The 15,019-nt window shown below is 39.4% G+C and overlaps 1 protein-coding gene across 1 annotated transcript in view; it reads left to right on the top strand.

Annotated features, from left to right (window-relative positions):
- The window catches only part of LOC137266456 (uncharacterized), a 303,788-nt gene that overhangs the window by 173,854 nt on the left and 114,915 nt on the right, over positions 1-15,019 (top strand). The window contains exons 114-120 of the mRNA XM_067801954.1: positions 514-915; positions 1,600-1,679; positions 4,132-4,195; positions 4,301-4,504; positions 8,116-8,227; positions 8,515-8,623; positions 13,528-13,703. Coding sequence (XP_067658055.1) covers positions 514-915; positions 1,600-1,679; positions 4,132-4,195; positions 4,301-4,504; positions 8,116-8,227; positions 8,515-8,623; positions 13,528-13,703 — 1,147 coding nt within the window. The remainder of the gene's footprint in view (positions 1-513; positions 916-1,599; positions 1,680-4,131; positions 4,196-4,300; positions 4,505-8,115; positions 8,228-8,514; positions 8,624-13,527; positions 13,704-15,019) is intronic.

Genomic DNA, 15,019 nt, shown 5'->3' on the forward strand with positions numbered 1-15,019 from the left:
TACATCAACATACACACTTTTGAGACTATCTAGAATTAAGGATTCAATGAAGATGAAGGTCTTGAAGTAACTTACTGTGACTTGAGGTCAATGCTGGTATGTTGGGATTGGGGAGGGACATTCCACAATGTATTTTGTATAAGGATTTTGGTGTATCGTAGAACATGGTCATAACAGATTCTAAAAGACTGTTAATCGCAAAGCAACACTATCTATTTATTTCTGTTTTTTAAAACTGTGTGGCCATTTGCAATAAAAGGCATCTGACAGTATATGTTGTAGCTGGCTGAAAAATCCTTGTAATGGACACCTTAATGTAATTGAAGACACCGAGCTACAGTTATCTCTAAAAACAGGTCCAGTTTTCATGTGATTTTATTCATAGCTTATTTAGCTACTAATTGATGCTATCATTTATCACATTTAGATATTGATATTCAAACCTGGTCATCTGTTATGTCAGTTCAAAATTAATTTGTTTTGTATATGACCTGCTGACAACTCGTTCCACAGCTACTGACAAAAGAACTGACTGTATGGGAGGGAGCCATGTATGAGTACATCGAGGTAAGATCAACCATCCCACCACGACTGTTCTGCTCCCAGCCTGATAGAGACGATGCCTGCAAGCTGTTTGTGCAGGTAGTGATGGAGAAGGAAAAGAAGGAACAGAAATGTCCTGGCAGTGATCAAGTAATCTACCAAGCAGTATTTGGGATGGACATGTCATCCACAGAAAGAAGACCATGCCAGCATGAGATCGGTATGTCTGTGTGGAGTCAGGTCATGAAGATTCCGATCCGTGGATCTGTTGATGGGCTGAAAGACAAGGACCAAAAGCGGGAGGTGAAGGTCACGGCTACTGTGGAGATTAGTGGCTTGGTTTACAGCATCTTTGAAGTTGGGGAAGTTAAGGTATAGTCAGTTTTAAGTACTGTACAAATATATCACCTTGTCACTATTCAATGCAGTATTTCAGAGTTTGTGCTTACTACTTCATTAGGTGCATAAAAGCAAGGATGCAGAGAGATTATATGCACAGCTATGAACAGCAAGGGTAATAAAATGACAAAGGTGGAATCAAGGGAAACCTATGGTTAATTTGTACTGATTCACAATAGCAATGGACACGTGGAGGAGCTGAATAAGTACTGACACTAATAAGCACTGTTAATGTACTTTGGGTTTCGATTCCAAGGCATCCTTGTTATCAACTGCTCTTTATAGTTTTCTTCTGTGCCAGTTGTTATCACTGGACAGAACTAGTAATATCTCACATGAAGGTATGGTCTTGTTTCTTGCTGGAAAATGTAGAGGATTTCTAGTCATATTTGTTGACAGATGGCTGATGATCTTTGAAACCAACTTTTAGTATTCTAAGGTTTCACCAGTACCCTGGTGGACGTATTGCCGGGGATCTGGTATTTACATTTTCAGGAAATGAGGCTTGTATAGTTAGTGCCTGTGCCATAAGCTCACAGATGAGTCTTGATGGTTTTCTGGTGAGCGTTGTCAACAAACGTGAAATGTGGTATTCATCATTCAGTTACTTGATTTCTGTACATGATTTGTGTAGCTGACTGTGTTCCCTTCTTCCAGGTGACTATCAAGGACAGGAACAAGAAGAGTGGTCTGTGTAGGTCCACTGGTGACCCTCATACTACTACTTTTGACGGAAGGTAAGTCCTGCTTATTGGGGAATAGTCATTGTGGGTTATATCACCAAACATACACAAAACGTCAAGATCTTTGGGTTTCACATTATTTCTAAAAGGCAATGCCTCTCTATAGAACAGATTAGCATGGTTGGCACACGCATATTCACTGGCATTCTTTACCCCAGTGATACTTTCATTTCTGTATTTAAAGGAATTTTATTTCTCAAGTTAGAATCACTGTGCCATAAACACTATTAATACCCACGTGGTACTTCGTAAAGGTGTTTCATAACCATGTGTTATGACACATGTGTCATAGCACCCTTGAGTGATTTGATTGGCTAATACGTGAACTTTGACATTACTGGTACTACTTTCATCACTCATTCCATTCATGATTTTCATTCAAAAGTTTTCACACCTGAGAGCATGTAAAATGAAAACACTTCTATGGAATTAGATAAAATTTATTTCATTTAGAGTGGTTACTAGCATTATTTTCAGTTCTATAATAACTCAAGTTTCTGTAACAAAAACCAAAATAAAACAATTTATAAAAATAAGTAAACAAATGTGTGTCTAGTAGGTCCCTCATGAGTGTAACCAAATATGGCGTCGCCTGTAAAAGTTATTGATTTCGTCAAAATTGACGGACAGTTGGTTGGAAGAGTTATGAAAATAATCAAGAGATTGAATACATTCTGCGTGTAATTGTCAGGACTGCACAGTAACACACAACATCAAAAGATGAGCGGCACCCTTGTATCTCTATCACTGTAACTGTCAGTGAAGGGGTAGACATTCCAATCACCAATATGATGTATTAATCTGTGTTACATGGTTCTATATAGGAGCGCAAAATATTGCTTTATTTTATCAATATTTTCATTTTTTAGAACATGGATAGTAAATAGGATACAAAACTCATTCCACATTCATATCAAGTTTATGTCCATCGTGAAATAATTTTGGTTTGTCACTCGAGACAAAAATTAGATTTGAAAGGGGAAGCTCGTTTAATATCCTATAAGTTAATGACAGTGTATCAAGACTCTGAAGTTATGCTCATGTTCTGTCCATCTTACTGATCAGTGTTGTTGGAGTACGAGTTTGAATCCTTCAGGATATGCTTTTGATGATCAAAATTTTGCCTGAGGGCAATGTTAAAATGTTCCCCAATTAGCAGGACTTAGCACAAGATTTAAAATTGCTCCAAGTCTGTACTATGTGCCAGCCTGTTCTTTATACACTTGGTTTAGAGTATTATCATTTAAACTATAAATTATTACCTTCGAGACTTATGCAAGTCTACATATGAGATATCAATATGCATAACTATACATAGATATAAATGTATACAACCTAGAGTGAAAACAACATTTAGACCATGCATCCATCATGTTTTGTGGCCTTGTAAGAACTCATCTAAACACAACCACAGCATGCTTGTTAACTGCTCTAAACCATTGAAGCTTGATACTTTATGACACTGTTCAAAATAACATGGAAATGAATTTCAAAGCTGTAACACTTTCGCGAAACACTGGTAATTTTTTGTGTATCATCCGTGATTCAATGTTAGTGAAGATAAAGAAGTACTACCACAAAGTTACCAATTGAGTTGCCATTGGCAACAGGGTACATTGCAGTGTACCTCACTTGTAAGTGGGGTGCACTGAAAATAATAAAAGAGCACTTAGCCAATCAGAAAATGACATTTATGTGTAAGGTAAGGGAACATGAACAAACATGAAGGGTACATCAAACCCTTGTGACCAGGGAAAAACTTATAATGGTTACACTCATCAATTTGGAAACAGAATTACTCTCACTCTAGTATAAATATCTTAATCCCCCTGAACACAAAGGCATTTGGATCATAGACGGCTTTTCTTTCAACTGTTGTAATTGTACCTGACAGTAGAGAGGATGATCTCAATTTGTGACAATTCAAACTCAAATAGTTAATTGAAAATGTATGCAGAAATCGTGACACAGTTTTATGTGGATGGCAGCTGGCAGTTCTGTTGAACGTGGTCCAGTGAGTTCAAACAATGTAAACTGGTACATCAAAGACTGCTAAGTCTGTTGAGCACTACGACTTAAATGATTATTACTCAATCTTTCTACACTAGAATGTATTTTATTTGTTGATATAATATAATGTCTAATATAAAATACTAGAAATGGTAATATTGAGTGCAAAAGACAATATCATAATGCAAGATTTATTAATGTGTTTCCGCTATAGCCTCATTGTTTGCATCAATAAGTATCTCACATTATTTTATTGATTTACAGTAATTTGTTGACAGATGTGTGGCTAGGGAAGCCTTTGCTACTTGGAACTAGACCATAAGAAATTCTCTTAAATACCTAAGTCATTTAAACCTAAATTTCATTTCTTTTCCAAATCTTATTTGTTGGTGACAATCTTACAAACTCTGACATCTCTTGTGTCTTATATTTCCAGATACTATGACAACTATTTGGATGGTGAATTTATCCTGTACAGACACAAGAATCTGCCATTTGAGGTAATGCTTTCATACAGTGATAGAGTGACTTGTGGGCAGGGTTGAGTTTGACTGCTTCTTGCAGAACTGTGCATATAAAGTATCTGTGCTGTTGTCTTGGAACAGGTCCATGGTTACCAGAGTAAATGTCGGCGGGCAGCCTGTCTGTGTAGTGTCTCGATCAAGTCAGGTGACGATGTGATCGTGTTTGATCAGTGTGGGCAGAACAAATCTGGGTCCAACAAGGCATTGCAAGTGAACATGTACATGAATGGGGATCTTACCCCAGGGACCATCATTCGAAGGAAGTCTGGGGGTGCTGAGTACACTGTGAGTAACATCTGGATTTCTCATGGACATTTTAGAAAATTGGTGTAATGTACTTCTGAAAAAAAGTAACTGTGCATAACATAAAATTGCATGAAATGAAAGTTATTTAATCCTTAAACTAAACATGTAGCGAAGCATTTCGCATGAAATTTGATGTCACATATCAAGCATGGCACATAGGGTTTGAAATAGCTTCTGGTTTGTGCAGTCATCCATTCAAGTACAGAGACGTAATTTCATGCTGTAGCAAGATAATGCCCGTCCACATGTCACTCGTGTTGTGACCTATTTCCTGTGACAGCAGAACATTCCTGTACTCTCCTGGCTAGCTGTTTCTCTGGACCTGTCCCTTATGAAGCAAGCATGGGATGAAATGGAGTGACGTGGACACACATGATACTTAATTTGTGAATGGACTTTTGATGCCACATCTTTATAATAAATAATAATAGTCCACTTAAAAGGCATCCTTCCATGCACAATGCATGCTCAAAGTACACACAACCCGTGAAGGTCCCGGGGTAGAATAGGCCTTCAGCGACCCATGCTTGCCATAAAAGGCGACTGTGCTTGTCATAAGAGGCTACTAACAGGATCGGGTGGTCAGACTCGCTGACTTGGTTGACACATGTCATCGGTTCCCAATTCTGCAGATCGCTGCTCATGTTGTTGGTCACTGGATTGTCTGGTCCAGACTCGATTATTTACAGACCGCCGTCATATAACTGGTATATTATCGAGTGCAGTGTATAACTAAACTCACTCAAAGTGCACACAAGAAGGAAAACAGTATATTATTAGGAATCATTTAGAATAGGTGAGTCTGTAGAAGTAGGTCTTGAGATAAGATTGAAAGGAAGTCTAATTTCAGAGTCTAATTTCAATGGGTAGACTATTCCAGATAGTAGCAGCAGAATAAGAAAATGTTCCATGGCCAAATCGTTTGGTCAGGACATTAGGGACAACAAGGAGTCATTTGTTCTCTGATGTGAGAGATTAAATGGGCAGCTAGATATTGATTAGGCTGGGAAGATAGTATGGCGCCATTCCAGAGAGACATTTAAAAGCATGACAATTTAGTTTATAGGTTATTCTGTGGGAACCAGAGTAGTGATCTCAAGAAAGGAGATATGTGATAAGATTTTGGAGTCAGTGACTCAATTCTAGCAGCAGTATTTTGGACACGTTGTAGTCTGGATATCAGAGATTTTCTAGCACCGACCAGGAGACTGTTACAATAGTCCAGTCTATTCATCACCAGACAGGACAAAGATGGCAGCACAGTCCTTAGTTAAGTATTTCTGTATGTTGCCAATATTTCTCAAATGACAAAGGCAGCTTTTAATTAGACTGGTTACATGATCATCGAGTGAAAGCTCTGGATTGAGAATGACACCAAGATTTTTAAAAGTGGCAGACATTGGAATCTGACAAGTGCCACATTCAAAACTGGACACTGAGGGTTGAGATCGATGTGTAGGTGTTCCAATCAGAAGGCATTCGGTTTTGTCATCATTCAGCTTCAGATAGTTGTTAAGCATCCATGTCTTGAAATCCTCACAACAATCTGACATATGCTGGAGTATGATGATAGCTTGCCTAGGATGAGGCAAGAATGAGTTGTGAAGCTGTATGTCATCAGCATATGATGATGCTGGACATTATGGTCATCAGTGATCGTTCCAAGAACCTTCACATATGAAGTGAAAAGTAGAGGTCCTAACACAGAGCCCTGCAGGACTCCACACTTGACCATGACTGCTTTTGAGTAGGATCCCTCATTTTGGACAGATTGGCATTGAGAAGTGAGATAGATTGAAACCACATTAAGGCAGTCTCAACAATACTAAACTTGATCCTGGGGAGTATCGAGGAGTTTGCAGTGATCAACAGTATTGAAAGTGGCACTTGTATCAGGAAACGCTAAAAGCGCTATCCTGTTGTTGTCAATGTTCATCCAGCGATCATTGAGAATCTTGAGGAGAGCTGTTTTGGTGCAGTGAGGTGATGATCATGAAGACTGTTCCCTGTGAGGTACTCCGAGATCTTTGGCTGACTGCTCTTTCAAGTACTTTTCACAGGAATGAAGGATTGGATATGGGACGATAATTTTTCAGCTGATCTGAATCTAGTGTTGATTTCTTTAGCAAAGGTTTTACAATTGCTGATTTAGGCAACAGGAACAATTCCAGAGCAGAGACTGCCATTAATGACTGACTTTATCACAGGTAGAAGAATGTCAATGAATTTGAGGACAACTCGAAGTGGTATTGGGTCAAGAGCACCAGAAGTGGGTTTAGACTTTCTGATAATTTTGAGTATGTCACAGTCGGTGTAATCACCAAAGTCTGTGACTCTACAGGATACTGTGTGATCCTCACTGGTGTTCCCTTGTTCCGTCTCATTTTGCTCCATCGGAGATGTTGTCGATCTTGTCCGTAAAGAAAGTGAGGAACTGGTCATATAGCCTACATGTATAGTCATGACTTGGGAGAGTGTTGTCTGTAAGCTTGCCGAGTAAACTGAACAGCATTTTATACATGCTCCTTGTATCCTGCATGCTGTTCTTGATCATGTCATTCAGGTAGCTCTGTTTTGCTCGTTTGATGGCAAGATTTACCGTGTTACTGGCTGAACGATATATCTGCCGATGAACCTCCAATTTTGATTTGCACCAGACTCTCACTGCAATTCTCCTGTCAACTTTTGCCTTGCTAATCTTGGGAGTCCAAGAGTCCAAGACTCTGATCTTTGAGCAACCACCTTTGTCTTCACTGGTACGTGTTTGTCCTGGTCTTGCAGAGTACCATTATACAGGGTGACAAGTTCACTTGGATCTGTGTGCGAAATCAAGAAAAAGAGGGGATGTCATAGGATCAGAAGGAAATGCTTCCCTGTCCATTTTCTTGATGTTCCTACATGTAAGACATCTTGGGTACTGGTGGATGATCAACATTTAACTCCACTGTGACATATGAGAATGGTCTGATATCTGCAGATATCCGTGAGGCAGTTTACATCATCCTTTGTAATAACCCAATCGAAGAGGTGACCTAGCTTGTGTGCGTTCTTATTTACAAGTTGGACACAATTCTGAGAATTGAGGAGTTTTGACATTTTGATCATCTCTTGGTCAGATGGATTGTCATAGTGGATGTTGAAAGTACAATCATCCATGAACATTCCACACACACTCCTTCCAGCAATGTAGAAAATTCATCATAGAAATTAGTAAATGACGAGTTGTTTCTTTTCGATGGAGATGGCCTGTATAGTGTTGATCCAAATATAACAGCAAGTCCACAACCTCTTGTCTCACGTGGCAAATGTGAACAATTGTAAACTGGGAATGTCATTGATGCAGTTTTCGATTCATCACCAGAGTTTTTCAGCGATCTCTTCAAGGGCTTGTCATGATGCCTTGTCAAACCAGACAGAATTGCTATTATCCTGTCAACAGATAACACTAATCATGTTATTAGCGTTTTTGCATTACAAAGTGGCATATCATCAAAAATGGACAGTTACTTTATTCCAGTAGTATTGTCATATTGTATTCTTTGCATACTGCAAAGAGTTGGTGTTCTGTATAACCAGTACAAATTTTCTAGGTGACTCTGCCAACTGGAGCCATGATGAGAGTGAAACAGGTGAAGCTCTTTGGGGAGAGATTCCTCAACCTGTACTTCAAAGCCTCAGCAGCTGACTTCATGAATTCAGAAGGTAGTGGATTTGTTGAAAGCATCTTTGAATATATATGTATTGTCATTTTGTCATCAAAATGGTTGAAACAGTCTCTTTTTCATTGCATAATGCTAGGTACCCAACTTTTATTACACATGTTTCTTTGAATGTTAAAATTGAATATGCCAAGTTTCTCAGTTCTTTTACATGAGCATGTTGAGTGATGGTGTACAATTAGCTCGTTAAGAGAGCTTTACTTTCACCATTTCCAGTATTTCATATTCATGGTAGTTCTTTGACTGATGTGTTAATTTCTTCATTTGAAGGTTTGTGCGGCACATTTGATGATGACAAAACAAATGACCTGACAACGAAAAGTGGCCAAATCTTTGGAGGAAAGTCAAAACGTCCAAATGAATTTATAAGGAGTTGGAGGTGAGATAATTCTTTCAGCAAATAAAAAGAATGAATGTATAAGATCTTCAGATAAAAAATATGGTCTGAAGGTTGCTTCTCACTGTGTCTTAGACATGGTTTCTTTTCCTAGAATAACAGCATTTGAGGTTTTTTGTTTGCTCCCCGATTTTACTTTTTGTGAGTTAGACCTGTTTCCGGGTTTTACGCTTTGTAAGTAAGACGTCTTCCAGGTTTTACCTTTTCATATATATATATCAACCTCAACATTCAAATTCAGATGATCTGTGAGTGTTTGAAATTGATTGAAAAATCTCATCAAAGACCAAGTTTAAAGTTCAAATGTATTCTCTAACAGGAATGGAATGTCATGTTGCTAAATGGATGCTCTACCTCACCTCATAAAGATGCTGGTGTTAAATTATCATGTTTTCCTTATTCTGACTCATGCTTATTATACTTACCTCCTATAAATATGTAATTTTCAGAATAAAATTGATATTTTATACTTATCCTGACTCATGCTTATTATAACAATCTCCTTCCTCTATGCAAAGATAGTGGAACACTTGAAATTCCTTGACGTTCACTTGTAATTGAAGCAGACATACATTACACTCACCCATCGAAAGCCTCCCTATCCCACCAATATGGTCACATGACCAGCCATGCTTGTCACTCTCTCCTTCAATGCCTGTCTAGGATGGTTGGAAGCACTTTGAGTCCCAATACAGCTATAAGTTTTTTGCTTATTTTTTGGTCTTGTAAACTAAATTGTGTCATATTCAGTTTATCGATTGTAATTATTATTGTCATGATGTTGTTGAGATATCTAAATTTTCATGTATTTTGGACACATTTTTCTTCAACCTAGGCTTAATCTTAGTTGATGAAATCATGCTCCCAGTGTAAGTTACGGCTGTCGGCGGTTGATCTGCATATATTATGACCTTCATGCAAACCTATTTGTTCTTCCACTATTCTCTGTGAACTTTGTAAGAATATATCTGATTCAGAATTTGCATTATATTATATACTGTTCAAAGGTGTGCTAAGGACAAACAACGGCTCTCTCAAATCATTTCTAACAAATCAGTTGATCCTGTGTCTAGTAACTGTATGTTGATCACAGCTGACATTCATGATTTTAGTGATCAGCCAGACTTACCTCGGGGGCATGGTCGAGATACTGTTGCCGCCTGTGCTGGTCAACTCCTAAATGATGACCAAGGCGACACGTCATGAGAAAGTGGATTTACTTACATTGCTATTGGATAACAACTCTGTAGTAACAATAACAAAGTGCACAATACATATTTCTAAGCACATTCGCATATATACAAATAGATCAGTTACATGTTGCCAAAAATAATTGAGATATTACTGTCATACGTATGATATAATTGCATAGAAAGTTTATACACAAACTAGTACAATTGGTTAGATGAAGCTCCTTCCATTGTCTCGTGGAGTCCTGGGGCTCATGGATACAGCAGCAAGCGTTCACTGTCTGCTTTCCCCATTCGTCAGATTTGACATCATCATTTGTCTTCATCATCGGATGCGGATTCATGAAGGCATGTGCAAAGGCATTCATGTAATCACAGTAGTTCTAGGGATACACACAAATAGGAGGATCGTGCTGACGTTCACTGCATAGACATCACTCCCCATTTGCGAATGCATTTGTGGAAGGACAGAGAGGATTCCATGGACAGAGCTAGATGTCACTGATCCTTATCACTGGAGGAAGCCCTCCGCTCTAACTCAGGGATTGTGTTGTGGATTTTGAATGGTTTGTACCTCGTCTCACCGTCAAGGACTCCAATGAAACTCACACCTGTATGATGAGTAATGAGGACATTGACATGTTGGTGTTGATATTTACGATCCCTGAAACTTTGTCAACAGCCTCCCAGATGGCGATCAAGTATCAGCAACAACATATTCTGGCCTTCAGCACATGGAGCCCTTTATGAAAGCGCCTGAAGAAGATGAGACTTACAAGCTCATCAATGAGACTCACAACAGGTCCTATACAGTGGAGAATAAGTGACTGGCTCATCTGGATACAACCCCTCGGTGTACCCTCTTCAGACTTGAGGCTCTCATCTCCACGTTTAGCAACCTGGAAACTGAAGAAGAAAGGATATCCTCTCTGTGCTCACCACTCAGAAGAAAGATCAACAATACATCTCAGAGCATCAAGCCTCTATGTCTGCAGGATTGAATCTACTACACCAGCAAGGATTATTATCAGCATCTGGGGTGACAGCTTTACTAAACCGTTGTTTCAGGCACCCTGGTCTGCATCTATCAACGGCAGAATCAAGGATGTTGCTAAATCCATCACCCAGGACTCCAGGGAAGTAATGATGATTAAGTCGATTAACACTTTGACTACTGTCCTCAAGCAGACATCTCAGTGTTACTTTAGCAATTCAAAGTTCTCCTTGATCCAGAGAGCGAGAGACAAGAAGTACAAACTTCTTTTCACTGTTCAACCGGAGGAAGCAGGCAAAAACAGGACACCCTGCCAGGGGCGCTAAATGAGGAAAGCGCTGAAGATCAGGTTCAGAATGACTGGAGTCTTCCACCCTCAGCCATTCCCCAGAGCCTTCACGAGTGGTCGGACGTCAACAACGCTACTGGAAGAATTGGGGACATCTCAGCAAAGATTACGTCATGAGCATCCTCTGAGACGGCTACAAGATCCCACTACAGGCAGCACCACTGCTCACAAAAGACTCAACACTCTGTGTGTATGCCAGACTCAACACTCTGTGTGTATGCCAGGGATCAACGAGGCAAGTTATCCAACGCCAATTCCAATTCATCCGGACTCCAGGAAATATTTGCGCTTCCTATTCAACAGTCAGCACTACAAGTGGATGGTTCCAGGGCTCCAGATAATTTTTCAACATAAGGAGTATGTATGCCTTATTTTTTCAATATAAGAGTACTGTGAAAAGTTTGAGTACTGAATGGAATTTAATGGTGTGTAAGTAATCTCGTGTTTTGTTTCATATAGCACCACAACATTGCTAGTCTTGTAAACAGGTCAGTATTTTTTTATCTGTACATATGACCAATATGGCCCTTATCTGGACCCCTGCGATTCTACCTGTTCTATCTTTGGCCCTGTGGCTATTTACTTCGGTCACACCAGGCCCATTGTCACCTACCTACATCAGTGGACAGTTTGCAGCCCCTTTTGCCTGAGCGACAGCAATCAAGCTCATCACGAGCCAAATTAACTAAGACTACAGTTAGACTTTGTCATCAGGCTGCTAACTCAACTCGGATGGCTTATGAATCTATGGAAGTCGGAATTAGAGTTGCAGCAAGATCTTCAATTCCTCAGGATTCAATTCATCACTCTGTTGAATGGCATTGTTGTCCCAGAGGATCGTTGGGTCAAAATTCAAGCCATGATACCACCACAGTGGCAATTTCAACTCAGTCTGCTCACATCAGGGGATGATTTGACCAGATTAGACTGTCTACAATTATGGCCATTACAACAGTTTGTCCATCTGATGAAGGGCCAAAGAATAGCCCAGCAACATTGTGTAAACAAAGAAGACGTTGACATCCATAACATTATGTCTTATACATATAAACTGCTTGCTAAAAACTATAATGGAGGGCTGCTTTGTGGAAACTGAATATGGTGTTTGCCAACCACTTCCTACATGATATCATCACGGAGGATCGCACTGGCTTTCACCAATTTGGGTCACTTGTGGCTCAACAATTAATGAGAGCTGAGTTTCACTCACCGTTTTAACTTGTGACTTGTTGAGACCAAGACTATAGTATAATGGTTGAGAGTTCATGCACATGTCTTGAACTCTAGCATGAGTGATTCTGAGCCTGTACTTGTAATAAAGATACTTGTACATGAAGAAGGTCTGCGATTGGTCTTGACTGGAAGTCTTGACATACAGTTGCATCAGACACTAGCAGAAAGCTACCTGATCTATATATCATCCTGTTTGTCAGCAAATGCTTCAAGAAAAGACAAGTTTGACTGGATGTGATCCCCCATTTCAGAGATGAATATTTGAAGAACAGGACCAAAATACTGTTGATATAGTTCCTGAAGGGGGCAAGGAGAGGACATAAGTATATGGCAGCCGCTAGAATCCAGCACGGCCTCATCCACCATGTGTTTCTGTTGGATTCTGTAAGCATAATAAATATGAGTCAGGATAAGGAAAATATGTAATTCTCTGAATAAAATTGACATTTTATACTTATCCTGACTCATAGTGTCAAGCCCTCTCAACTGCCCCTTTCAGGCACACTGAATTCCCTGTATTTCTCGTGTTAGGCTCATGAGATTTGAGAATGACAAGCATGGCTGGTCATGTGAAGATATTGATGGGAAAAGCAGGCTTCTAGTGGGTGGGTGTATTGTACGTCCTACTTCAATTAGAAGGCAACTTCAAGGGATTTCAAGCGTTCCACTATCTAAGCATAATAAGCATGAGTCAGGATAAGTACAAAATATTAAGTTTATTCAGAAAATTACATATTCATAGTTAGGCTTGTTGTCATTACTTTCATAGTGTTTCAGTTACTGTTATGTAGTTTCGTTACATGATCATCCAATTATACACCACTGACGATGTATATGTATGATAAAGGACTCCTCCTCAGTCATGGTTGGGAAAGTAAGCCCGTGACCACTGGGTAGAGGGAAGTAAGACCTGAAGCACTACATGCTCTCAGTCTTACTTGGTGATATCTTTACCTGGTGTTACTATCACACATCAGTAATCGTACATATGATTATACCCTCCAGTCTCGGGTCTTACTTTCCCAACCATAACCTCGGAGGTGGCTTTTATCCTACACATATAATATGATGGTTTGCATTGACTGTTGAAGAAATTGCAAGTATTGATTTGTGTTGGCAGGGTGACATCGAGTGAGTCCCACTATAATGGCATCTGCCCAGAAGTGGAATCAGCTGGATCAAGTGACATGTTTTGTATTTGCATGGAGGGTGAGGACATGACATGCAGCAACACCTTGGATGTGCAGACATGTCAGGAGGCAGAAGCTCGCAGAGGAAGGACATCAAGAAGACATGGTAACTCACTGCTGACACATTTTCAGTACCTTCTGGTAAAGGTTACAATTTTTATATGGACAGAAGAAAGGCGAAAAGGATATTTCAGTGTACAATCCTACCATTGAGTCCTTGGAATTTAAAAAAATTCAAGAGACATTTTTTTTTTGATGTTTGTTGTGTGATGATCTCAAATCTTCAATCATTCTTGCCATGATGTTCCGAATTAAAGTGAGGTGCGACAGGTTTGTCATATATGTGGGCTCTGTTAATCTGATTCTGAAGCATCTTTTAGTTTCGCCAACATATTGTTGCTTGCAGCATTTGCAAGTGAGAAGGTATACTACATTCCAAGACTGGCAAGTGTAGCTTCTTATTATGAAGACCTTCTTTGTGACTGAACTTATGGAAGTGTCACTGCTTGTTACACTGTCACATGTGCTGTCGACAAAGTGGACAATTTGGTCACCAATTTGTTGTAACTGTCCAGGATAGGTCAAATTGCCTCTGAATTAGTCATTCTTGAGGGTTTGATATCTTCGGTAGGCAGCAAAATGTAGTTATTAAAAAATGGTTTGACAGATGTCTTAGCCACTGAGTGATTGCCAACATTTTTTGACAACAGCATCAAGTTCCATGTTCTTTGGATTATAGTTGCTATCTAGAACCAATCTGTTGTTTTGGGATGGTTCTATGATTTTAGTAGAGAGCAGAGAGTTTCTGTCTTCTGAGTCAGACCTGTTTTTGTTTTGATGCATTTTAAGCTTTCCTTGGATAACCTCATTTGAGGTAATACAGTCATGCCTTGCAATAACGCGCTTCGCGAAACCCGGGGATTCAGTTAAATCGCGGGGTAATCCGTGGCTCCCATAAAAAGGTTGAACTGTGATCACACCCCTTCATGAAATCAAAATAGCTCATCAACAAATCCTCTGTTGCACTCTGGTAAATAGCGTAAACTAGTGAAAGTCAGTGCCAATGGCAACTGACTGTATATTGTACATATCCATTTTGTTTCAGATTCTTAAAACATGCAGGGTTTTCTCAATAATAGTCATACCAACATCATTGTAGTAAGTTATGAAAGAGAAGACATACCATCAGTCGAGCTATGACCAGTACTTACAGTATCGGCTGTGACCCAACACGGTGTGCGATTAAACACAGTCATCTGAGAACGTAAGGTGTCAGAAAACACATTTTATTTGATTAAATTCAATACCATTTTTTTTCATTAAAACTGTTGACAGAAACAATGGAGACACTGTGAGTGAATGGCATTACATTCCATACGCGTACAACTTCCACAACTGGTGGAAACATTACGTTTATATTTT

Source organism: Haliotis asinina, chromosome 15, assembly GCF_037392515.1.
Source record: "Haliotis asinina isolate JCU_RB_2024 chromosome 15, JCU_Hal_asi_v2, whole genome shotgun sequence".
NCBI classification, from domain to species: Eukaryota; Metazoa; Mollusca; class Gastropoda; order Lepetellida; family Haliotidae; genus Haliotis; species Haliotis asinina.